This window comes from Eublepharis macularius, chromosome 9, assembly GCF_028583425.1.
Source record: "Eublepharis macularius isolate TG4126 chromosome 9, MPM_Emac_v1.0, whole genome shotgun sequence".
Lineage (NCBI taxonomy): Eukaryota > Metazoa > Chordata > Lepidosauria > Squamata > Eublepharidae > Eublepharis > Eublepharis macularius.
Window position 1 is genome coordinate 65,318,236 of NC_072798.1, and position 27,181 is coordinate 65,345,416.

General features: G+C 49.1%; 1 protein-coding gene across 5 annotated transcripts in view; it reads right to left on the reverse strand.

Annotated features, from left to right (window-relative positions):
• MSRB3 (methionine sulfoxide reductase B3) overlaps nt 1-27,181 on the reverse strand; it is a 97,401-nt gene that overhangs the window by 5,153 nt on the left and 65,067 nt on the right. For all 5 annotated transcript variants that reach the window (XM_054988826.1, XM_054988823.1, XM_054988822.1 and 2 more), the window contains one exon: nt 3,186-3,283. In XM_054988826.1, coding sequence (XP_054844801.1) covers nt 3,186-3,283 — 98 coding nt within the window. The remainder of the gene's footprint in view (nt 1-3,185; nt 3,284-27,181) is intronic.

A 27,181-nucleotide genomic window follows, 5' to 3' on the forward strand; every position in this document is an offset into this window, starting at 1 on the left:
GCTAAGGTCCTGTACCTCCCCAAACTCCGCCCTCCCAAGGCTCCACCCCCAAAATCTCCATGAAATTTCCAATCTGAATCTGGCAACCCTAGAAACAGACAAGACACTGGGAGATCCATGCTCTCCCAGCCTCTTTTTAAGTTCAATCACAGCCACACACAATCCTGAAATTAGCCTTGTAGGGATGGCAAAGAAGGGTTTAACTCCACTCTGTTTTTAAAATCAAAACTGGTTAGCCTATGTTCCTATAGCCATCCTGTGTTGATGGCAAATCATGTGTCTTTTTTTTCTTTAAAGAAGCAGTTTTGATTAATGAAACCATGAGAAACTGGAAGGATTAAATTCTCTTCTGCATGGCCTCCATCAAAATAAGGGTTGTGTAAGGCTATAATTTGCCTATAAAAGACTAGCAGTGATCTGTGATCTCTGTCATGTCTTGCTGTTTTTTAAGTGGCATGTTGAGAACATGAAATTGCACAGATTTGGAACTGCAGACAACTTAATGTGACTGTTTTACCATCTTCCCAGCTTGCAATCTGGGTCACACTCTCTGGCAAGCTGCCAGAAGTGGGCTGAACATTCAGTGCAGTAAAACAATCCCATGATTGCTCTACCATGTTCTAATCTTGGCCCTCTGCCCATATTATCCATATGCCAATTTGCTCATCTAAATTGGCCCTGTAGGAGTATTGCTGCCCACAGCCAATTACAAGCGAACTTTGCCTCTTTTGAGCTCCTGGCGACAGAGAAAATAAGCCAATTGCTACAAGCTGAAGAAAGTGCTGCACAGACAGTTGCCAGTTAGACACAGCACATCAATGCACAACCCGTCTTTTTGTGATTAAATAGCACAATAGTCTTCTACAGGTACAATTTAATAGCTGTAAAGATTCTCAAGCGAATTAGTCACCAAATCGGAAAGGAAAAAAAGGAGAGAGAATGTGCAACCAATTTCATATTATTCCCTAAACACATCTGCAATTAACATTCACATGTCACAAATATCGGACATTTTACATATTTCCACAGTGATGTATTTCTAACTCTGAAACTCTGAAAGCTGTTTCACAGATAAGATGTTTTTGTTTTATAGCGAAGCAATTTTCTTCACTAAATCAATGGCATTTTAAAGAGAGATGTTCACATTGGAGCAAAACAGGTGCTGGAAGGACTGCTTAATTTTTAACCTGCTGGACATTTTTTCACTTAAAAATTGATTTTGTTCTTAGTTTAACAAAGTGAACTCCCAAAGCAATTCATGCCTGTAATAAAACTACAGTATTTGGCAGCTGGAAAAATGATTCATATCGTTAGGCCAACAAAGAAGGCAGGAAATGATGGCATTATGAATATACTATGCACACTGGTATAGTCCCAGAAAAACAAATGGTACTACACTCGTGAAATCAGTTTGTGAATTAGACACTTTAGGCAGAATCTAAGTAGAATCCAGAGAACAGCCTACAGGCACACCAATGCAATTATATTGCTGAAGTTAAGGAGGTTTAACTCTATAAAAACGTGATAGCAGAGGATAGCATAGTGACAGAATGTGAGCTGTGAGCCAGGAAACTTCACCTTTGCCTATGACCTTCCTTAGAGAGGCCACCACCTCTCAGCTTCAGCCAAACCACTATTTCTCAGCCTCAACCTAGCATCTATATAGAGGTAAGAACAGTGCTAAAAGGGCTCAGACAAGGAAGAGATCTCATGTTTTAGTCTGCCAATAAATTACAAATTGAATGCTTGGGCATCCTCAATTTACTTTGGAACTATACAGCGAGGGGAGCAATTCCCATGTCCGTCTTTGAAACTCTCCCCCGCCCCTGGCTGTTCATTTTTAAAGGAAATGTATGTTTGTAAAGCATTTGTAAAGCATATGTATGTTTTCCTTTATGATGCTGTAAGGGGAGCTGGTTCCAAATAGCAAAAACAAGTGGATGTTGGCAGGATTATAGCCTCTCTCCCTTCTCTGCATGGCTCTGAGGTAAACTGAGGCTGCCAAAGCCTTCATGTAGCATTTTATAGATAAACCAAGATGAATGATAAACGTTGCCTGTTGCATGGGGCTCTTTTAAAGATTCCTATGATGATGATGATTTATCAAACTCTTTCAATACCCTTAAAAGCACTTTCTTGTCTAAGTAGGAAAGCTGCTTATTAAATTTTATTTATTAAAGATCAAGATTCAGAATTGAAATTGTGGTTCTACATGATACATATTATAATATTAAATTTCCTACAAAATAGAGCAATGGCCATCCCCATGGGAAATATTCTACTATATGTTTATTTGGAAGTAAGTTCTGTTCAACACAAGTTTCACTTCTTCCTGAAACAGCCCCTTTAAAATTGGCAATTTCTGCTTTGCTGCATAATTAATTGTCCTTTGTTCACACACTGTAGATACAGCATTCCTCAATCAACAGTGAACTATCTATTCTTGTTCACTCTGTGCATGAGCATATGTTTATGAGATTCCCAGCAACATTTTGGTCTTTAAAAAAATCCCAAACAAGAGCATATTTAAACCGTTGTATAAAACTGGTGCAACAGTTGTGAGCGACATGGGGCATTTCCACAAAATGTCAGGACAGCGATACATGTTCCCTGATAGGTTGGAATGGATTAATTAACAACACAGAAAGCTGGCTATGACAAAAGAATAAGAATGAGACAGATAATGGAAAACTGGAAGTTAAAGTTGGCGATTTTTGCAGATGTCTGGAAAGATACTATGGGATCTTCAACTAGATTTCTAGCGAGGCACTCTGCACAGCAATGTGCAGTGATAGAATCAGTAAACATATAGTCAGTTCAATGCTCCCAGTATCCATCTAATTTATTTGCATTTAGACTTAAAAGAGCAGAGTTCAGAGGTGAGCCTTGAAAGTATGCCCTTCCAGAACACAATTTCTGCAGAATAGAGTCCTCTGATTCAAGCCATTTATGTATGCTCTGTTAAATAATGCTTAACCTAGATAGCAACACATATTCTCATTAGCACTTTGACTTCAGCTTATATCTACCAGCTGTCATGCCTGTGACCCCTCACGCAACCCTAATTAGTACTTGACCAACTAAGGGGTTTGAAGGTCTTTAGATGGGGAGAGAAACAGTATAGGGAGTACAAGCATTTCTGCCACCTTTAACATAAGAATGGCCTTTTTTGTCTCTAAACTGACCTGACTGCAGCTTGTCTCAACTCTGTGCATCCCAAAGGAGTAGTCATCAGTGAATGTAATTGTGTCGGAAGCAATCACATCATAAAATGAAGGCCAGCCTGAAAAATAAAAGACAGAAAAAAGAATAAGACAGTACAAACCTGGCTAGGAGGATTTTGGTGTCAGATAGCATACTCAAATTTTTAACCACAAATGTGGTTGTCAGAAAAATGAATACTCCAGATGGACCTAACTCTGGCAAAGTGAAGCAGCATGTTTTAACTTGTAAAAATATCCTTTCATACAGCTAGGGAAAAGAATCCTGTGTAATCTGAAAGTTTACAAATCTTCAAAGCTTTCAAACACAGTTTATTTAACAAATGAAAAATTTTGGATTCATCACTTTAAAAAAAACTAAGCAGGAAATAGGAAGTTAACAAAACGACAGAGAAGAATTGGCCTTACCAATTTAGGGTTCCCAGGTGCCGGCTAATGGGAGGCAAACTCCCAGCAGTTTGCCCCAGAGCGACTGACTGGAGGTGGCAAGCCACTTGACAATTGCCTGCCAGCAGCAGGCAACTCAGGCAAGCACACAGCGTGGCGCAATGACATCACTTCCGTAAGTGACATCGTCACACCAAGGCCGGGGATGCGCACACATGAAGACCATGCCTCCAGTAAGTACACCTCCACCTCGGAGCCTATGTGGACCTGGAAACCCTACTTACTATGAACAAAAATGAAGGATTTACAACATCAAGCAGAATCCAGCCAGCTGCCACTATTCTACCTAAAACTTCCATCTATACGTGCCAGGGTTGTCAACTCTGAGCTGGGAAATTTCTAAAGAGTTGGGTCTGAAACCAGGGGAGGGAGGAGTTGGGGCAGGGAGGGAGCACAGCAAGGAAGGTGATGCCATAGAGACCACCTTCCAAAGCTGCTGTTTTTTATCAGGGGAAATGATCTCAGTAGTCTTGTAATTCCAGAATTCCAGTTAGATACCTCAGTGGACAAAGCACACTTGGAGGAATAACAGTAAACAACAATAATAACAAGAATCAGGGCATACAATTATAAATTATAAAGTGTATTCCAGTAGAAAGTGTCTAGTGCTTCTAATAAATAATTCAAAGCTCCTAATAAATGTTCATAAATGTTGGTGGAAGGGAAATGTCCTTCTGTGCCAACTGCAGCCACCAGGTTGCCAACAAGTGGCTGATCCCAGATACCTTGCCTGGCATCTACCAAAGTACTTGCATTTTGCATAGTAGATCCTATTGCTTATGGAATAGGCTGCCTGGAGAGGTGAGGTTGGCACCATTTTAGGAGGCTTTGCAATGCTGTTATTTGCTAGGACTTTTACCAGTCTTAGGCATTTGGGGAAAGCAGTATGTTTTTAAATTTGTGATTGTAACCTGCCTTGAGCCACAAACAAAAGAAGAGGGTGCTTTAAGTGTGCTGTTGAGTTGCAAGCAACTCACAGTGACCTAATGAAGTACGAACCTCATGGGGTTTCAAGGCAAGAGATGAGCATAGGTGATTCACCATTGCCTTCTTCTGCATTACAGCTCAGTCTTCCTCTGTGTAAACAGCCCAGCCCAGTCTTCCTTAGTAGTCTCCCGTCCAAGTACCTACCCTGCTTAGCTTTCAAGCTCTGACAAGGGCCATTTCCACACATCCTTAAAGGGTCGGCCCACTCACTGAACACTGGCGGCTTTCCCCCTTGACTCCAGATGTCTTTGTTTTCAAAACTGTTGCAGGCTGTTTGGCTTTCATTTTTTCAGTGCCTTTTCTGAGATGATGGGAAAGTGCAGTTCCAGGCACTGAAAGGCACTGAAAAAATGGAAGCCAAACAACCTGCAACTGTCGTTTTGAAAACAGAGACATCTGGAGTCAAGAGAAAAAACAGCCAGTGTTTGGTGAGTGGGCCATCCCTTTAAGGACATGTGGAAACGGCCAAGATCAGGCTAATCTGGATGTAGTAGGACTGTTACTATAGCAGATTACACAGTGTAAAATAATGCATCAAAATCGCATGAGACATCCAATTAATATTGCAATAAACAATGCAAAAATTATCAGACGTGATATGACAAGCACTGGGGAAAAAATGAAATTATAAAAGTAGAAAACAATGCAGTAAGAGATAACACATACAATTAACAGCGGAATAGAATCCTGTTACTTTTATGAAGGCATCCTCTTACAATTCCTTTTATATAAACGTCCTCCTGAACAATTCTGTTTTACACAGTTTGCTGAATGACTGGGAACCTTTCTGGCCTTCTCAGGCAGGCCTGAGGGAAAGCTTCAAATCTTTCAGTCATTTCAGGGCAAAGCCCTCTTGACCAGACACCTACATTATCTTTTATGATTTTTTTTCTGAACAACAAAACAAATGCACACATTTCACATTAGAGCAATACAAATCTCATTTGGAACAACCCATTTTGTGAAGCACTGAACATTTTTGTGTAGAAACCTCGAGTAAACACGCCAAAGTGAGAGCAGCGGGACGGAGTCACTTGGGTAGCAGAAGAAGATGCAGAACAAATGACTGGACAAAACAGGCATCTTGCAATATCAGCATCTTTAGAGATTCCTCTTTCCCTGCCAGAACAATACAAAGAAGGCAGAGAAAGGAACTTTCCATAAATTTTCCAAAAGTAGAAAGAATGCCTACTAAGAGCTTCTGAACCGGGCCTATGGTTTATCATTATAAACAGTCAACAGCCCTTCAGAAGAAGAACGGTGTTATCATTAGCAAGCATTTTGGGAGGCAGAACTGTTCCTGAATAAATCCTCAAAGAAATCCTCCCTTCCCTACTATATAACAATAAGCGGCAAGCTTCAAAGGCTTATATGAAAAGACTGAAGCAATCTTTGCCTTATGGAAAAAGTTATATTGTGCAAAAGGGTTGGAGGGATGTTCCTGTCTAGTTTCAATATTAATAATCAATCATTCATCATCCTTCCTGCAGGCTCTTCCTTTTGGACTCCCCCCGCCCCAAACATAAAGAAAACCTATTATTTATTATCCCAATTATTATCCCATGTCTCTTCTGAAAGCAAAATCTACTGAAAACCTGTATCAGAACTGTTCCTCCACATCAAATTCTAAATTGCCTTTGCTAAATAACTTGAACTTAGCCTATTATTTCCTACTGTAGCTCTTCCATACTGAATATTTTATCCCTCATCCTTTTTCTTCAGTCAATGAGGCATCTGTTTTTTTAAGGAATGGATTACAACATAGCTTGGAAATCTAGGTAGGGAATCCATATTGCCCATATTCAAGCAAGTTGTTCCATTGAGGCGTCTTTTCCAATCACTGTTTGGTTTGTCTTCTCACACTTTATGATAGACTATGAATGGGCTTAAACAGAAGTACTGAACTGTTAGTATATCTTTTTCATTTTCTGTAATTATTAGAGACATATCTCAGAGAAAGCTATTTACAGGTGGTAAGGCATGATAGATAATTTTGTATGCTCCAAAATGGCACCATTAATAGAGGATATTACACCTGAGTGGAGACCAGCCAGGAGGGACGGTAAGATGGAAATCAGAGTGGGGAAATATAAGGCCACAACTTTATTACTTACAGATTCCTCAGGGAATGGCTGTTAAAAAAAATAAAGGACAGCCCAAAGGGCCTCAGAATGCCACCCTGGAGGGAAGAAGAGCTTCTGCCTCCCTCCCTCCCTCCCTCAAGCCGTTTGCAAAATAGTGAGCAGAGAGTGGTCTCTGTTTTTGCTGCTCCACGTTATATTCTGTGCACATGGAACTGTAAACACAGGAGGAAACCTTCCCCTATGCTATTTTGACACAGAGCAACAGCTTGGTGGAGGACGGCAGGAGCTCTTCCTTCCCCACAGTGGTGTTCTGAGGCCTTTTGGGTTCTCCTTTATTTTTTAACAGCCATTCCCAACAGCTGTCGTGTGGCTGTGGGGAACCTAAGTTAGTTCTGGGGAATCTGACCCTACTCTAAAAACCTGCATGTCTAGCTTGACCCGTGGACTATGCTCTTACTGTTACTGGTAAACCTTTAAGTGCTAAATTGTTACATGGCAAACATGTAACATGAATTTCCATACCACAGTGCTTAATCACAACAGATAAAATCACTCCGAAAAAGAATGTGGGGGGAGTTGAAGTTTTGAATTTAAGGGAAGCAGTGAGAACTGAGTAGGCTGCTTTTCTCTTGAGACTTGTACTCGTAGAGAAAAAAAACCTTACATTTTATCAAACTTTTGAATCTCAGATTTTATGAGGAAGTTCCATTTTAGCATCTCCCATCTGAGCAACAACAATTGCTCAGATTATGTTTCTTTTGTCTCTTCCTTTTCTAATCAATGCACAAAAAGACCTTACAATTCCAGTTTGTCGAGATGGCTTTTTTGCTTAGATCTCAGAATGATCAGCTTGCTTTAAAAGTAACTTAAAAACTTACATTTAATTTGCTCAGGAAAATATCAATGAACAGAAACTCAGCCAAGATTTATCCGAACATCAACTTCTATTAAAATGCAATAATCAGGTTGGGGATGGAAAAAATACCTTGCCAGTTAAGATTCTGCCATTAATAATCTTCCTTTACAGTTCAAGTTGAATAAAGCTATTAAACATGCCTCACTTCAGCTAAAATTTTATTTTTCCCTTGTCCACCTCTGTTTGATCCGTGTTCCTTTAAATCACAGAGAATGTTTTTGGAAACAGATCTTCTAACACATAAGTCAGTTGTAGATCTTCAGCATCAAAGGATATGAATGGCATCGCGCAGAAGTATAACCTTAAGCTATAATTCTGAAATGCCATTTAAAAATGTTTCAAATAGTTTTAAAAATTTACTGGTGACCTACTAACCTCAATCCAAAAGCATTCAATGTTGAATAATATTTTTGTTGCTATCCCAAAAAAGTAGTTCAATAAAATTTTCACACACTGCCTGTGTTTATTTTTTTTATAAATTACTCACTAGCTCCAGGATGCTATAAAACTGCAATCTGCATAGTTAAAATTGTCTGTATTAAACACGACTACAGGATGCTCTGCAGTTGTTTTAGTATGGTGAGCCATGCTATCGACACAACACAATACAGTAGACAAACCAAAGCTTATATTATTCCAATCAAATTAGTGATATAAATCTAATGCTGTAAGACTCTTATTAACAAGAATGCATTTTTTTCTTCCTTAAAACTCTTGCAACCATTCACTCAGGACATAGTCAGCCAAAATTAAACACTTTTTATTAATTTTGTTGGAAAGGCTAAAAGGCATGTATGTAACCTTTAGCTCGAAGTCAAAGGTACTCAGTGTGGGGGAGCATGAAAAGATACCCCTGCCATGGCACCAGCAAGCTGTAGGAAGCAGGCATGAACATTCCCCATCCCAAAGTTGCTTGCCCCCATCCTGCCCCCTTTCCTCTGTCATTGCTCTGTCATTATTTCCAGGCACCCTTGGCCTGGAAATACACACTTCCCCTTTCCTAGCTGAGCCATACTGTGAAGCTACAGTGTGGCTCAACTGGGAAAGGACCAAAAGGAAGGGAGGAAAGGCAAGCTTAGTTCTGCCATTTGAAGGCAGGCTAGCTTTTCCCCTCACTCTGTAGTGGCTTTGGGTGGTGGTGGTGAGTCCACATGGACATTCCATCTGCAGCCATTCCTCAGTTCCTCCTTTGAACTGGATCAAAGGAGGGTTTTTCCCTTGATCTGGTTTAAAGACGGAAAGCCCCAGTAAGACCACGAGCCAAGCATCAGAATGATATGATGGGACACTCTTGTTTTATTCAGAAATTTCCTGCATTCCACATAGGGAAAATTCCCATGTGAAAACAGCCTCAGAAGAGCTTAGCTTTGGTAGGAATACCTGCTATCAATAGAACCTGTGCTGTACAAAAGGCAGTACAGGACCATCATTCCCAGTTATGTTCCTACATTAAGGAAACACATAGTGGTAAAATTCCACAGGAATGATAATCATTAAATGTGTTTCCCCCTTGTACATTTAACGGTTTGGGATCAACATACCTGAAGGACCACCTACTTCCTTATGAACCTACCCGATCACTGCGATCATCACCAGAGGCCCTAATTTGGGTGCCTCCTGGCAACCCAAGACAGGGCCTTCTCACCTGTGACACCAAAACTCTGTAACTTTACTCAGGAAGAATTATCTGTCCCCTTCAGTTGCCATCTTCCACCAGTGGGTGAAGACTTTTTTGTTTTGTTTGGCATACCCACAATGAGTCTTCATGCTCAATATTTTAATTGTTATTTTTATGTATTTGTAGGTTTTAAAGTTCTGGTTTTAACTGTTTTAATGATGTGTTTCCATTGATTTTAATGGTTTTATAATGTGATTTTAATAAGCATATTTTAATTAGTTAGCCACCTTAATGGCCCTTATGAGGGCAGAAAGGTGGGATATAAATTTTGTTAAATAAATTGGTAAGTGCCTCTTACCTTTAACTGATTTCACAACATAAACACTCTAATCTTCCTCACTTGGAACCCATCAACAAAATATTAACTCTTGAAGCAATACAAATGTAAGGTTGGTCTTTATTTTCCCAGAACTTTATACATAATAAAAACTGAATCTTACGATACAAATTTGTTCTGACCATTGCTTGAGTAGAATGAGCCTGGAGATGAAGTGACTTTACCAAGGTACAAAGATTGAAATGTGAGTAAGAAAAGGTACTTGGCTGCAAAACAGCCCTAGTTCAAACTGTTCTCAAGCCTTTAGGGAACATATTCCACAATGCCGTCAGATGAGGAATCCTTGAGCCCATGTCACAGGACCCCCACAGAAAATTCTGGAAATGGTTTATTTAGCACCAGGTCATATAGGATCCCAGCCAGGGCTCACAGTCCTCCAGCATAAACAAAAGCATGCCATTTACAGTCCTTTCCTGAGGTTAGAGATTTCAGGGGAAGATCAAACAAGCTGTATGTTTTTAAACAATTGAAAACTTCATTATGCAAAAACATGGATTTGAGAAACAGAGACACCAAAACAGAAAATTTAGGTGGTCTTACTCAATGTGAGGAGGTCTTATTCTAAACATCAAAATAGGAGCATCCATAAGAACAACGGAAACATATCCAGTGCTTAATTCAAATCTATTTCTTTCCTTAGATTTAGAATGATTATAAAATGCAAAACCATAATCATCATCATAACCTTTTTAAAGTAAGCGGACTGAAATGTTCGATAGTAGTGCTATCCCTCCAGTAGGGCACTTGATGAATGAGGCTTCAAGCGCATGAACAAGAAAAGTCCCAGAGACCTGTATTTTGACTACATATGGCTTAGCTTTTTCCTGTCGGGATGTTGGTACATAGTATACCTCATCTCACATATTTAAATTGCTTGATAGAGAAATAATGACACCCCAAAATCATCTAAAGTCAAAAGTAACTCCTGAAATTAACCTAATTATTTGCAAGCTACTTAGGCTGTAAAACATAGACCTTGCAATGGGGCTAGGGAACAACCATGTCAAGTCCCCAAACCAGATGAATACTGTAGAATTATGAAGTCTGTTTAGGATGATCTCATAACTTTCTCTAGGGCAGAACATCTTTTTCTCAAGTAATGAAGAAAACAAAACATAGTTTCTATGAGAATAAATACTAGGCAAGGCTACATAGAAGTAAGTCCCATTTTATTCAATGATGCTTACTCCCAAGAAACTTTTTTTTAAAGGATAGTGGCCTAACTGTTTCTTTAATATGGTTACTACTTGGGAATCGGACCCAGACCTCCAAAGTGACTTACTACCTACTGCGTCAGCTTCTTGGTCCTACTGTAGCCCATTCAACCAACAGCATGCATTCCCATTGAGGGCTTAGCAGAACTTTGTTAGCAAGTGGGGAAATATTCTGTAGCATAATCTGAAATCTTAAAACACTTCATCTAAATAACTAGCATGGAGCTGCTTCCATCTGGTGGCAACAGACTACAGTTCTAACTGAAAGCCTGCTACAAAAAGTCACTGATGTTCAATGTCTGTGTTTCTGTCTCCACCTGCTGATAGAGAAAGAAAATCCTTTTATCCAGCCCAGTGTAGGATTCTTAAGGAAGTTCACCACTAAACACTAGAAGTATAGCTTTGAGAGTCAGAGATGGCTGCAAGATTATCATGACAGAAGGAAGTTATTGTAGCTTAGCTCAGTTCAGTTCATTTAATAAATTTAACCAGGCAAAATAATAAGAAAATTATAATCTTTGCCCAGATTCTAATATTTCAAAACATGTTCACAGCCTGGAACAAATTTAAACAAAATTTATTATCATAAGGAAAACACTTGTGGATATATTTTAAATGTTTAAACCTAAATGTGATCCCAAACTACTCTTTCAAGACTGCTTATAAGAATTTCAGCTTAAACTGCCTAATACGTAGTATATCTCATGCAACGTCTTAAAATAACTGAGGATCTTAGCAAAAGGAAAGGAAATCACACAAATATAAAATAGAATACAACTAGTTATTATAGCTGTCACTTGAACCAAAAAAGACACTTACTGTTTTCTTTAAAACTGCAAAGAGAAAGCTGTGCTGGCTGGACAAGAATTAATTCCACAGGGCAGAAGCCGACACAGAAAATGCCACATTTCTCATCACTACTTAACAGGTGTGCCAGCGTAACTGCAGAGCTTCCAGTCTGCTCCCTAAGGACTTTGATGGGAGAGCTTGAGAGATGTGAGGGTGCAAGTGGCCTGAGGGGGGGTTGACTCCACCCCCAGGCTCCCTGTCCAGCCCAATCTGCACCGCTTGTCCCCGGTTGTGAGCTCACCACTCAAGACCTTGATGCTGAGGCTGCCCATCACGACAAGAGGGATCACCGCACACATCACCACCTCTACCCCAGGCAAACCCTTCTGCACTACCCGCTCATACGGGGTGCCCCCAGCCATGAGGGCACGCACATACTTCTGAACAGGCCTGAGGGAGTCATTCCAACACTTCATGGTGGACTGCTTCATCCACATGGCGTACTCAGGGCTGATACCCACTCCACCACCATGCATCAAAAGGCCTGAAGGCAACTGGTGGCCGAGACACCTCTGGCCATGGCAAGGGTGACACTAGTGTGCTCCACCACCAGACTGTACAGGAGCACCTTCTTGGCCTTGGTCTAGTTTGGCTGCCATTCCCTCCGGAGCACTCTGAAGCCATGCCGCCCGGGACAGAAGAATGTAGAAGTGAGGCCATGCAGCACAGGAAAGCCCAGGGAGAGAGATACCCTGGCTGCCAAACCACAGAATGGACTCTGAGCAGCTAGAAGCTGTTCATGGGCCTCTGGTTGCAAGCCAGGAGGGCAGGAGTAGGTGCCCCACTTCCCCTGGTTCCCCCACTACCCTGCCCTCCCTCTGCAGCCCCTTTGCAGGAATACCTCCCCTAGTGCTCAGCCCTGTGACCCCCAGTCCCAGGGTTCCACCTCCTCCACCTCCTGTTCACACTGTATGTTTGGGTGGCACATTGGTACTGGTACATGCCAGGCAATATCGGGAGCACATCTGCACCCTCCAGATCTGAAACAGCACCTGCCTGGACCATTTCCACGTGGACAGGCAGCCATCTAGGACTTCTGCAAGCAGCTTGGGCTGGTGCTCCAGCAGCAAGCCCCAGCCCCCAGGGACTTTTTCATCCTGCAGAAGTGCTGCTCTTCCTCCATTTCCTGGCCACTGGTTTATCCCAAGGTGTAGTGGTTGAGTTCCTGGAGGTCTTCCAATCCTCTGCAAACTGCTGCCTCCATGGCTTCCTGGATGCCATGCTGGGCTGCTTCCAGCAGCACACGCTTCCCCACGGAGGAGGCCAAGCCGGCCCCCATCTGGGCTGGGTTTGCTTTCCTTGCAGGTTCTATTGGGCTTGCAACATTGTCCCTTGCTTCAGTTTGGTTTCGGTGGAATTCACTGGTTTACATAATGTCCTGGTTTGATGTTGGCCCCCTGGCTTCACTTCGGTTCTGGGAGGATTCCATTTCTCTAAGAGTTCAATTTTGTTCTGTTGGGCTTTCTCTGGGTTGAGCTTGCACTTGGGACTATGTCACCTTTGGCCAGTGGCTGCCTTTCCACTGTGTATTTCTGCCTGACAGCCAGCTTTGCATTTTCCCACCATACAAAAGAATGGACAGTGGCTGGGGGCATCTTGTTCAGGGGCCCATAGAATTGGACCTTGGGTCCAATCTTCCTGAAACTTGGGGGGCGGGGGTCTTCAGTAGACAGTCAGGAGGAGGTTACCTACAAATTGGTGGAATTTGCTTAAAAAGTGCCCCCTCAGCCACCCTAATAGCTTTCCCCATAGAGAATAATGACCAGATAAATCTGGGATGCTCTAACCTTGCCAAACTGGATTAGATAATATTATCTGGTTTTCAGGGATACTAAATTTTGTATGTCCCTGAAACTCAGATCCAGATCAACCCCAAAGTTTTTTGGTACACAGCCTTAGATACTGGTGGTCATCTGGTGGTTGTTGCCAAGCCTGGCCTCAATGAGTCCTCCTTAAAGGGACAGAATATCTCTGGGAAAGGCCCTGCTACTTTCCCTGCTCTTTACTGACAGAAACCAAGGTTTGATGGCTGGAAATACTATTATAGTTGCCTAGCAATGCCATTGACAGCATCCATTTCTTAAAGGTGCTCCTTTTATCATTGGGGGGGGGGGGCGTTAACCGTCCACCCCATGTATTTTTTCGTTCAGATTTTTCTGCAAACTGGGGGCATTTTTCAGGTTTGTAGAATGTCTTGTCTATTCATAGCTCCAGTCTCTAGATTTAAGTATCCAGATTATCTAAATTTAACTATTATCTAGTATCTAGATTTATGTATAGTTGGATACGTTGAGAATTAGATACAGCGATGATACAGCAGTAAGACTTGGATGCAGCCAGCTTTTCTGGGGGTAAAAGGAGGAGGAGGAGGTCTTATTTGACCACCAAAAAGGCTATGCTGGGATTGTGGGGCATGCATGAACAAAAGGAATGTGCAAAAGGTAGGATTGTCAGGCTGAGCCTGGAAACTGGCAGGAGGGTTGGGGGCTGGGAAATGAGGGAGGAGCAACATCAACTATGAGCTAAGCTACAAGTGACACCTGATACAGGTTGGACACTTGTCAGCTTCCCTCAAGTTTTGATGGGAAATGTAGGAATCCTGGTTTTACAGCTTGGCTCTCTATTACAGCTGCAAGACCAGGATGCCTACATTTCCCATCAAAACTTGAGGGAAGCTGACAAATGTCCAACCTGTAGCAGGCGTCACTTGTAGCTTGGCTCTATGTTGTAAGTAACATCTTTTCCATGTAAAACCCCAAAGTAACGTAGGATAGCTCTAAGAATTACCAGAAACTCTACAGTAAAACCACAGCATTTCTGGTGATTCCTACAGCTACCATCTGTCACGTCAAGATTTTATCTGGAAGTGATGTCCTAATGTAGCTGATGTCACTGGTTTAAATCTGCCGCCACTGCCATGAAACAGGCTGTAAGACAACTAGACCTTCCCGCACAGCCCTTCTTTGCTAGTGAAAGCACGCAGGGTGAAAGGGAGGGAATAATGGCACTCCTGTCTGTGTGTGTGCTCAGAAGTCACTTTGAGCCTCCCCTCTCCACTATTTTAAGGTGAGCATTGGGTCACATGTTAAACCTGAGTAGTGTAGGGATTTCCCCTAGCCCAATTCATGTTTAATGTATCTTCTAATCAGACCCTAACTGACTTTGCTTTGCCTAACATGTTTTCTTTTGTCAAGAGAATTTGAGGATGTACATTTTTAAAAATGTATATTAGCTAAATTACTTGCAATTTTATCAAATTAAATTTAATGATGTTCATATATGCCACACCTCTGATATATAGGAACACCTATGAATTTTCATCTGATGCATCCGGAGAAGCCTATCCATGAAAATTCCTTGCATATACAAGACTCATTCATACTACGATCAGCCTATACATTTTAGTGACTCATAAGTCAAGAAATACATGTTCAAGTCACCTTGCTTTGCAAACACATGGAAATTCTGCCATTCAGATTTAATTTGAATTTTACCCTGTTCAAAAAAATTTTTTAGAAAAGGAAGAATGATGGGAATAAATACATTCTTCATTGATTTCTAAATGGTCCAATATAAGTGTAATTTTCAGCGCAATCCTATGGCCGGCCCCAACGCCGACGCGGCTGCACTGATGGTGTGGCGGCGCCGCCGGGCCGGATCCTGTGCCAGCGAAGTGTGGCCGCAGCGGCACCCGCAGCGGCGCAGAGATGCAAATTCGGAGAACCAGAAAGTGTTGTGGGCGGGTCTGATGCACGGCCGCCGCCAGGCGCAGCCAAAGGGCGCTGTTCCTGACAAGCGTCAGGGGGAGGGGCCAGGAAAGGCGCAGCCTATGGGCAGCACGCGATCCCGGCCAGGCCCCAGAGCAGCAGGCAAACCGCGCCCATGCCGGCAGACTGCCTCGGCTCGTGTGTCGGGCGGGGCTCGCAGTCGGGAAGGAGAGGGGTGGGCGTAGTCTGAGAAGCCTTTCCCCCGTTTGCCCAATGTAGCACCAAGTCCGTGGCGGCCGCGTCCAGAGAGGTTAGCATGGGACTGGCAGGCGCCCTGCCATGAGGAATCCAGGGCAGCAGCCAGTCTCTGGCAGCAGGGGACAGCCCCCAAGTGGCGCCGAAGGGGAGGGCTGGCCTGAGGCCGCCACCAAGAGGCAGACACAGCGGGCCTGCCCCCTCGTCCCCATCCCAAGGCAAAGAACACAGACACCCATTGCACAGAAATCAGCCTTTATTATTATATCACCCCCCAGCAGACGTGAGGAAGGGGAGGCGTGTAGGAGAGCCGCCTGTGCAGCAAAACACCCCACCCCACCCCCAAGGCGGCAGCGGCGGTCACCGGCGAGGCCAGCGGCCGGACCCCCTTGGCCGTCCACGGGCCCGGCCTCTCGCACGCAACTGGGCCCGAGGGAGGGGTGCCTCTGGGGCGGGTGGAGCCGCTGCAGCGGGTGGGGCCGGAGGGTCGAGGATGGCGACGAGCCGCCCGAGCAGGGCTTCGGCACGGACTTGAGAGGCACGGACCCCTTCCCCCACTTCCAGTACCGCAGCCATGAACTCCCGGCCGCGGTTGTTCGCCTCCTCCCATGCAGCGTGCACCTCTAACCGCTCCCTCTCGATCGCCGCCCACATTGCGGCTAGTGTCGGGGGAAGCCGCTGGGCAGGGCGGGGGCCGCGAGCCCGTGCACCTGGAAGGACCCCCTCCATGGGCCCCTCCCCCTCAGAGGCGGAGCCAGGTCCCTCCCGCACACGGCCCATGGCACCCAGGGGCGGGGGGGCTGGAGGGGATGGTGCTGCAGGCTGGGACAGCTCCTCGAGCGGCTCTGTCGATGAGGTGTCCTGAACCGGCGGAGTCCCAGGGCCACCTTCACCCTCCACCGACACAGGGAAGCCGAGCGACTGCAGGAGAGCCGCTCCGGCAGCAGAGGTCCTCCGGGAGGGTGGCAGCTCGCGCAGCTGGGCAATCACCTCCCCGCCTATCTCCAGGCGCATGGTCCCTGCTGGAGCGAGACATGGGTGGGAAGAGGCCCCAGGGAGGGAAGAGCAGCGGCCCAACATGGGCTGCCACAGGCCACCGAGCCGGGCCAAGCACAGCCATTCCAGCTGCGGCCGCAGCCCCTCGTCTTGAGACCGGTCGGCGCCATGAGGGGCCTTGGATGTGTGGCCGAGGCCGGCGGCCGAGCCGGTCCCTGGCCCCACCAGCAGCAGGGCCACAGATACATACCGTGCTCCGGATCCATGCCCCCCGACGGGCCCGGTTGAGGCTCCTCGTCGCTGGCAGCAGGGGCTTGCTGTGGCGGTGGAAGGGCTGCCGGTTCCTGGGCCCCGCTCTCTGCCAGGGGGGGCACAGACTCCGCTGCCTCTGCCTCCGCCTGGCTTGGGAATGGACCCTCAGGGGCCGTGCCTACTCACGGGAGAGGCCCTGTCACACATGTGCCACGATCCATACGTCCCCCCCTCGCCTCCCTGAACCCACAAATACTAACCGGGCAGGACCTCAACGCCCAGGCCGCCCACCACCGCCTCCGGGATGACCGCTCGCATGACCGCCTCTGGGCCTGGGAGCCCCTCGTCAAGGGCCCACTCATAAGGAACCCCCTGAGACATGAGGAGGCGCACTCGTTTGCGCGCAGGCCTGAAAGAATCATTCCAGCGCTTCATTGCCGAGTGAGCAGTGCGGGGCGCGTTGCCCACAGCCGAGACCCTGTCAGCTGCCATCTGCCAGAATGCCCGTCGTCGAGACCGGGACGAGGCGCCCCTGTGCGTGCTCAGGGCGACCTCCGCATTCTCCACCACGAGCCCAAAAAGCAGCACCCTCTCAGCCTCTGTCCAGTTTGCCTGGCGCTGGCTTCCGCCGCCACTAGTGCTCTCAGCAGACATGGGGGTAGTGCCCGCTGGAATGTCCGGTCCCCGAGATAAGTGGTGGGAACCAGCCACCTAGTCATGTGCTCACCCATCCCCTCGGCAAGATGGAGGAGGGCACAGGGGGTGCAGGACCGGGAAGGGTGGCTGGGACGGCCCATGCAGCGGACAGAGGACCTGCTCCTGAGCACCACTTGCAACGGGCCGCTGAGACCGGTAGGCCTGCTGCTTCCAGGTGCGTGGGGGGGGGGTTCAGGGTGCTGGAACTCAACCTGCGTTCCTTCCAGGCAGGACCTCGATCATCCCCGCCTGGTGCCCGCCACTGCCGCCGCGGCTCCCAGCCATCCGGACCAGCCACCTCCTGCCAACCGTGTTTGTCCGAGCGGCCCTCAGGCGGCGCCGCCTCAGACGCCGCCGCCAGTTCCAGGCCAGGGTGCCATCCCTGCTCCTGGGCGACATGACTTGCCTGGACCGCTTCCGCCTGGACAGGGCAGCCATACAGGCTCTGTGCGAGGAGCTCGCGCCCGCCCTTCAGGGGCAAGCTGCGGCTCCCCGGGGCATCCCCGTCCTCCAGAGGGTCCTGCTGTCCCTCCGCTACCTTGCGACCGGCTCCTTCCAGGGAGTCATGGCTGAGGCCTTGGAGGTCTCCCAGTCATCCACCAGCCGCTGCCTGCATGCCTTCCTGGACGCCCTAGTTGGTCGGATCCGCGAGCACATCCACTTTCCCACCTCAGAGGCAGAGTTGGCACCCATCCGGGCTGGCTTCTCCTCCTTTGCAGGCTTCCCCAATGTGATTGGAGCAGTCGACTGCACGCATGTGGCCATATGCGCTCCCAGAGAGGAGCCGCAGGTCTACAGGAATCGGCACCGGTTCTACAGTATCAACGTCCAGGCAGCCTGTGACCACCAGGGGATCTTCACGGACCTCGTTGCCAAGTTCCTGGGAAGCGTCCACGACGCACAGATCTTCACCACCTCCGGCCTGAACAGGCTCCTGTCATCATGGCCTGAGGGGAGAGGCTGGCTCCTAGGTCAGGAGTTGGTGGGGGAGCTGTGAGGGGACGGGGATGGGAAGGGAGATCCTAACTCCGCCTCCCCTTGCAGGTGACCGTGGCTATCCATTGCTGCCTTACCTCCTGACGCCATACCCTGCGGATGAGCCCGCCGACAGAGCCAACTACAACCAGGCCCACCGGCGCACGAGGATGGTGATCGAACGTGCTTTCGGTCAGCTGAAAATGCGCTTCAGATGCCTCCATCACACGGGCGGCCGCCTGGCCATGCAGCCGTTCACCGTCGCCAAGCTTGTGGCTGCCTGTGTCATGCTGCACAATATTGCCGTGCGCCAGCAGCTCCCCTTGCCAGCCACAGAGGGCCCAGGCGAGGACCCCTGGCTGCCGCCCGCCGGTCGCCTTTCTCCTGACGCCCCTGCAGAACCCCAGGATCATGACCGAGCTGTGCGAGACAGGGTCGTGGAGCACCTGTGGCATGCTGCGCGCTGAGGGCCATGCCTGGCCATGGGGGGCTCGGCTGGCCAAACACTCGCCCTTTACGCCCCTATGGTGTCCCAGGCGGCCCCTCCGAGTCCCCGCTCCCTCAACCCCTGCATGTAGAGAGCATGGGAAAGCCGCCCCGGCCAGCAGCCACCGCCCCCCATGGACGGGCTGCACGGGAAAAGCGGTTAACGAACTTGGCTTTATTCCCAATCGATTCCAGGGCAGCATCAGGCGCCCAGAGAGCAGCTTGCCAACCCAGAACCCCGGCCTCAGCAGCCAGGAGGGTGAGGGCTAGGTAGCGCGTCGGAGCAGGGGGAGGCCAGCGGCCCCGCCACGGCATCCCCGTTACAGAGCAGGGGCCCGGCTGGGGTCCAAGATGCCTGTGCCTGGGATGGCATATCGGCAGCTGCCCGGCCGTCTGCGGGGACGGGCTCCAGCTTCGGCCGCTTCCTGCCAGGCCCCTCCACTGGGTCACCCTCTGGGTCTTCAGCGGGTGGCGGGTAGCGGGGTGGAGACCAGGCGGTGAAGCCCCTCCCAAGTTCCTCCCCATCTGGCGAGGGGCTCCGGGCGGGCGCCGCTGTGGGGGCAAGAGGTGGGGGATGGGAGCGTCAGGGCCCCAGTGGGCTCTGGGGTTGTCGTCGCGGCCACAGGCCGCCCCACCCCACATGCCCGTGCCCCTCCTGTTGGCGAGACTCACATGGTGCCGCTGCCCGCGCCTGCTGGAATGCCCCGTGAACCCGGTCCATGGCAGCCATCCACCTGTCATTGATGGTCCCTGCAGAGGGGGGAGAGAGGGAGAGGGGGCACCCGTTGGTGGCAGCCCGGCATCTGCTGCAAGCACCTGCAACCTGCGCCTCGACGGAAGTGGCTGGGACGCCTCCGGGCCCTTACGGCCTGCCCTCTGTGGCAGCGGAGGAGGCCCCCTGGATGGCGCCGAGGACCCCGACTTACTGCGCGCGGGGCCCGCAGCCACCTCCTCTTCCAGGAGGTCATGCTCCACCTCGCACAGCGCCGTGTCTAGCCACGCTCGTATGAGGTGGGCCTCCTCCGCACGGCCAGGGAAGAGCTCCTCCAGGTAAACTGGCCGCGCAGTCATCGCACCCTCATCTGCCAGGAGGTCATTCCCGGCTGCCTTGGCAATGAGCTGGCCCCGAGCCTGGCCGCCCACTGCTCCCGCCACCCGTCGCCCTCCATGCAGCCGGGACCGCTGTGGGTATAGTGTTTCTGTGCTGCCCACCGAACTACACCGCCCGCCGGCATGACCTTGGAGGGTCTGAGATGTAACAATTCCCTATCTTCTGTCTGGCAGCTGCATAGTTCATGGATAGGTTCAGCACAGGCCCCCCCGTCTCAGACCTGTGGGTTGGAGGGGAGGGGGCTGCGGTGGTTGGCTTCCTATGGCCCCAGGGCCCTCTTCCCTTGCGGGGATGCTGTGCTGCTCAGGTGCATCCTTGCGGGACGCGAACCCTTGGGCCTGGCTGTACGTTGCGCCGTGGGACTGGGAATAAAGCTCATCTACACATGGACCCGTGTCTGCCTGCGATACTTTGGTGAACTGCCAGCCATATCCTGCCCTGGCACCATGAGCACATGACCAGGCCCGCGGTGACAGCGCATCCCTTCCAAGGGGGGGGGGGGCTTAGGATGCACAAGGACTGGCCAGGGGCCGCTCTGGCATGTCTTCCATATTGCCCTAACGCACCTGCCCTGCCTGGCATGCCGCCCTGAGCTGGGGCAGTCACGCAACCTGCCATCGGGGGGCCCTCCCGGGGCCTGGGGTGGCCACCCAGCCTGCATGGCCCGGCCGGGGAAGGGGCACGCTGTGGCAGCCAGCCGGGGGGCCTCGGGCTCCCGCATTTTAGCCACTTTGCGCAGCTGATGCGCTCTTCCACTGCCCCTGTGGGCGGGGCCAGTGGCCTTCCCTGCAGGATTGGCGGGGCTGGCAGCCTCGGAGTGGTTCCCCCCCCGGCAGGGCAACGCGAGCGGCCACAATTGCTGAACGCAGGAGACGGCGCCGAGCCAGGGCGGAGCCACGCGCAGCCTCGGACACACCCCACCCCTCCCAACAACCATGGCCTGTTGGCGTGGGAGGCTGGCAACTGCTCCACGGGATTGGATGCGAGGCAGGACGCCCTGGGGTGGAAGGTGTTGGAATGACCAATGGGGCTGCTGCAGACGCCCGAGGGGCTGGACCCACTCTGGGAGGCAGCCGCTCATGGGACTGTGTTGCTGGGGCTGCGGCTGCGATGGGGGCAACCCTCCCCAGGCGCGCGAGACCTCCTGCCCGGGATATGGCATCCGCCTGCCACCACCCTGGATTCTCCATTGGTGGGGGCTAGGGTTCCAGCGAGCGGACCGTTTGCCCTGCCATCTCCCGCCCCCTTGCAGCGGCAGCTCGCACCACCCTCTCCCTGGCTTATCGGGTGCCAGCTACTCTCCCCACCGGGGATTGATCCCCCTCCCCGCTCACATGCCCCGCCCCAACCCTCTACCTGGCCATAGATGCAGGGGGGTTAGCCGTGTTAGCCTGTGGTAGCGAATTCAAAAAGGGTCCCGTAGCACCTTTACAACTATCCAATTTTATTGTGGCATAGGCTTCTGAGAATCAAGTTCTCTTCGGCAGATGGGTGGTACAGACACTGGTCAAATACAGAGGAGGAGGGGGGGGAGGAGGAGGGAGGGAGGGGGCGGGGAGGCAAGACGGGGTGTGTCGGATACATTTGTGGCAATGTGCAGGTGGGGAGATGTGACGGGAGTGTTGGGGGAGGGGCGGAGGACGAAGTCAGACTCGCAGACACAGAAAACAGTTGTTGTACATCTCGTTTTATTGCACTGGAAAGAGCGGGCTTGCGTTTAGGCTGGCGAGGGAGCCGGAGCATTCCACACAGCCCTCCTTCCCGCTCGGAGGGGCGGGGCTGGGATGCAGGCCGCGGCGCGACGGTGCTTCCTGGGCTGCAGCCAACCGTCCGTCAGAGATGTTTGGGGAGGGCGGGGCGCGGGGGAGCAGCCATGCCCTGGACGTGCCTGTGGGGGAAAAAGACACGTGTGGGCTTTGCCTCGTTCCACTGGCAAGGCAAGCCCCACACTCCGCCATCCGGGGGGGGGGGTTGCACATGGTCGAGGGCAGCAGCTGATGCATGACGGTCTGGTGAGGATGCACTCGGCCTTGGCAAGCCTTTACCTTTAAGGGAGAGAATGAGCTGGTCACAACAAACACCTGGCCACATGTGGTTTTCGAGGCGCCTGCCTCTGAGGCAGCCAGGGGCGGCCATGGTTGCCCCCCACCCCTGCTGGGCCTCACCCAAAGCGGCAAGTGAGCGGGTGGGTTCAGGTGAATGGGCGGTTTGCACTAATCTGCGGAATGCCCCCCCACCTCCTCCTTACCTGTCAGCGCTCTGTCGGTCATCACCAGGTGGGAGCGCAAGAGTCAGGGCACCTGCAAGGAAACGGGAGAGCATGCGGTTAATTTGCAAAGTGTCATTCCCTTCTGCCACGGAAGGGTTAGTTTGTTTGTGCTTAGTTAGAAGCAACTAGCATGCATGAGTCCAGTTAGCTGTTGAGTCATTCTTTCTATCACGGTAGAAAGAGAGTTAGGCAGACATTTGCACCTCTTCCCCTTTATGTGAAGTTCCCCCGGTTTTTCGCAAAGTCCCCCGAGTGCATTCTGCGCCTGCCAACGTGAATGCCCTCAGCCCGTTTCGGTTTTCAAAGGGGCAATGCCACTCAGCAGACGGGCAGAGCCTCCGGCCGAGTGCTCACTTACCTGGGGGTTTGGGCGGCGCTGGCCGGATGTTTTGTAGGGCGCGGTCGCAGGTGATTGGGTGCAGAGAGGGGGGCTCGTCCACGCCGGGCGCGCACGCTGATTGGTCCCCGGGATAGTTCTCATCCTATGCTCCTTCGGGCCATAGGGGCGGGGCGGGGCGCTCAGAGAGGGGGCTGATTTTTCGCCGTTCCATGGATGCCTATGGGCTACGCCTTCTTTTTCCGTGGCGTAGCTTTTTTGCGCCGCTGTGGGCGTTCCCGCTTCTGGAGGAGCTTAGGGAGCGGACTAACTCCGACCCCGCCTTGCTCCCCGCCCCCCCCTGCGTCGGCGTAGGGCTCTACGCCACTCCTGCGCCACCGCCCGGGCGCCTGTGGCTTGCACCAGTGCTGGCCCGCCGGTGGGCCAGCACCGCGTCCCAGCGTGGGCGGAGGGCCACTTACGCGGGCGTACGGGCTAGATGCGCGGTCGCAAGCCTTAGTTCGGTTCCTGTTCACTTCCTCTGCCCTTCTTAGGATTGGGCTGCCCATCTTTTTCGTTTTTCTACAAGCAAATGATGAAACCCTGTCAGGGCAAATGTAGAAGCCACATACAACCCATAAGCGACAGTGACATGTTCGTGGAATCAGACTAAAAGAGATGCATTTGGGTACTCAGAAAACTCCAAGGCACCCATCAAGATGGGTTTGAAAAAAGATTAAGAGAAAATCTAAATAAAATTACAATGGGACAGACACAAAAAGGGATCCATTTTCTTGAGCAGAAGGAGTCAATCTGTGACCTGGCTGCCCAGGTATTATATGAAAACATCGGGAATAGAGTCGTTTAAGAAAGTAACTGCTTCAACCAACAATCCCAGCTAAAACTACAGAGACATAAAATTCCAGTTAAACGCAGGAAATTCTTCAGGGAATAAAAGAGTTGTATGACTCAGAAGATGAAAATCCCTGTGAATACTCAACTAATCTAATGAGCTATTGTTGCCAGGAAAGAAGGTTGATGCATTTAGTGTAGGGAAGAAAGTATTTAAAGCACGACAGGAAATCAGAACAACTTGAACAAATTTTAATTTGCCTTTACTCTTTTTAGAGGAAGTTATTGCTTTAGAGGGTGTGTGTGTATGTGTGTGTAGAAAGAGTTGCAGAACTATGTTGTGTGTTCCCACCACAAAAAAAGTGTTCTTCAAGACATTTAAGCTATGTAGCTATGCCAGCACAGCTGTGCAGCAAAAGACCAACAGTAGATACAAAAGGGAATATATGAAAAACTACAAAGCTGATTGGCACCCTATTCATCATTTCAAAACCAGACCCACACTTCCAGTTGGAAAACTTGTAACTGTTCTGGAATGTCTTTGACATCCTTTGACAGGGATGTACAGTTGGTGTTTTGCTGCACAGCTAAATTGGCATGTCTACATTGTGCAAACATCAGGCTGAATACTTCTCTTTACATATGCAAACACAAAGTGGTTCTGCAAGTGACAGGCATGTAGGTTACCCAGAGTCATCTGGCTGAATCCACACACCCGCGGAGTGTCCCGGTGTTGCGCTAAATGTTCGCTAAACACCCGGAAGTGTAGCGTCTTTCTAGCGCGATTTGCTAGAATCGCGCTAGAAAGACGCTACACTTCCGGGTGTTTAGCGAACATTTAGCGCAACACCGGGACGCTCCGCGGGTGTGTGGATTCAGCCTTTGTTACAGGTAACAGACCCTGGTAATAAAATCATAACCATTGGAAGATACTCAGAGCGGGACCACAAGTGACGCCTGACACAGGTTGGACACTTGCCAGCTTCCCTCAAGTTTTGATGGGAAATGTAGGCAGCTTGGCGGAATGTTGGACAAGTGACAGTTGAAAAGTCCATTGGACAACAGTCAGAGAGTCAAGCTGCAAGACCAGGATGCCTACATTTCCCATCAAAACTTGAGGGAAGCTGACTAGTGTCCAACCTGTGTCAGGCGTCACTTGTGGTCCCGCTCTCAGAGATAAAAATTTCCCAGTGCAATAAAAATCGGACACTGATTGAGCCCGAAACTGACAGAGCACAACAGAGTATTTGCTTATGAAATCAATAAATGTGATACTTAAAGGGGGCATTTGACTCTAATTGCTGACAGTATGGATGGAGACGTGCTTTCCACCAGTATGCTTTCTAGGAAGTATTTATTACTTCACATTACATGATTAGCAATTTTTAAATGAAAAGTATGTATTTTAGAACACTTTTTTTAGCATGCAGTTTTTAAATATCAAATCGTACTACAGTAAAAGGAAGTCTCTGCACTTCAGAAGTTAATAAATAATAATAACAACAACAACAACAACAACAACATTTTATTTATATACTGCCCTTCAGGATGACTTAACACCCACTCAAAACAGTTTACAAAGTATGTTATTATCCCCACAACAACAATCACCCTGTGAGGTGGGTGGGTTTAACTTTCACAGAAGGGATATTTTATAAAATGAGGAAAGCACCTAGGTTCTTTGAGACATGAAAATAATTATTATTCATAAATAACAAAAATAATAGATGGGGAAATAAACACTAAACTCAGATTACTTGTCTACTTGATCCTATTACATTCACTCTGAAATAAGTCCCATCAATGGATTTGCTTGTAAGTATGACTTAGCTATCACAAGAAGGTAAATTGAGTCTAACATATATCACTTTAATCTTCAGGTGAAAGCTCACATGACCGTATATTTCTTTATTTTAAAAATTCTTGCACATGGAAAACTAATGTCAGGGCCAATACTAGGTTTGTACATCTTTCTATAATTTCTGTTTTATCAGGGTGTGGTGGATATAACACTAGGTCCCCTCTCCTTCTCAGCCTCCCTACGTTGTCAAGCACAGTATTTACTAGTTAGATGGGATCACAGATGCACCTTGTAAAGATCCTCACAACAGACAGCTCGTCAATGGTGGCTGGCCCTACAAGAGTCAGGAAGCCACTGACAGCTGGGCTTTGACAGCCATATGTCTGACAACTGGCATTGGGAAGCTCCACCCTAGGGGCAGGGAAGGGGAGTGATGGGGCAGAAATTGCTCAGAAGGTCCTATTGGCCCCTCATGTTTGGCCATGATCCAGGGCTTCTAGTAGAGAAAGACTACTAGGTAGGGTTAACTGAATTCTCTAAGGAGACTGTATAAATTTAATAATTCAACAAGTGAGTTATACCCTATGTAGTAAATATCCACTAAAAGTGCTAAATCAAATTAAAGTGAGAGAGTACAGTCCCAGGGATTATATTATCAAAGTTCAGACGGCTGTATGTTGACCACGACGTCGCGTAGTCACGAGAGGAAGCACCCGTAGCAGCGGCAACAAGCAGTACCGGTCCAATCCCAATTTGCTCGTTTCAGAGGTACTCTTTCGTCAGGCCCACATTAATTTACACTTCCAACATCTGATACAAAATACAACACCGTCGGGGTGGCTTTTCACAAACAGCAAGGTCATTCAGCATCATGGGATCAGCATCATGATCCCAAATTGGGATTGGACCGGTACTGCTCGTTGCCGCTGCTACGGGTGCTTCCCCTTGTGACTACACGACGTCGTGGTCAACATACAGCCGTCTGAACTTTGATTATATAATCCCTGGGACTTTACTCTCTCACTTTAATTTGATTTAGCACTTTTAGTGGATATTTACTACATAGGGTATAATTCACTTGTTGAATTATTAAATTTATAGAGTCTCCTTAGAGAATTTAGTTATCCCCTTATTGTGTGGCACGCTTCCTTTTCCTTCCCCTTTGAGTAGTTCCGCAGAGGAAGCTCCTCCCCCCCTTTTTCGGTTTGCCTACTAGGTAGGGTTGCCAGATCCCTCAAGTCTCCTGGCGGGAGAATGGGACGCTGACTCTTACCCTGTGGCTGCTCCAGAGGGTCTGTCTGTGTGGATTCCTGGTGTGCATGATGACATCACTTCTGGGAGTGACATCACGCAGGGTCAAAGGGCGCCCTGCGTGACAATGTCATGCACACTAGGAAGGGACTGAGAGAGCAGGCAGCTCGCTCTCTTGTCGCTGCCACACCCCTTGTCCCTGCCGGCGCGGGCTGCACAGGGGCAGCGGTGGCCATGGTGAGAGAGCAGGCCATGGCCACTGCAGCTCACCACCGCCACACCCCATCCTGCTGGCGCAGGCTGCACAGGGGCAGCAGGGCGGTGGTGGTGGCGGCCGCAGTGAGGGAGCGGGTTGCAGCAGCCATGGCAGTGAGAGCGGCCTGCTCTTGCCACCACCGCCTGCTCACTCTCTGCTGCTGCCACCGCTGCCCACTTTCATGGCGTGGGAGCACGCCCCCCAGTGGGGGCACACCATGCCCCC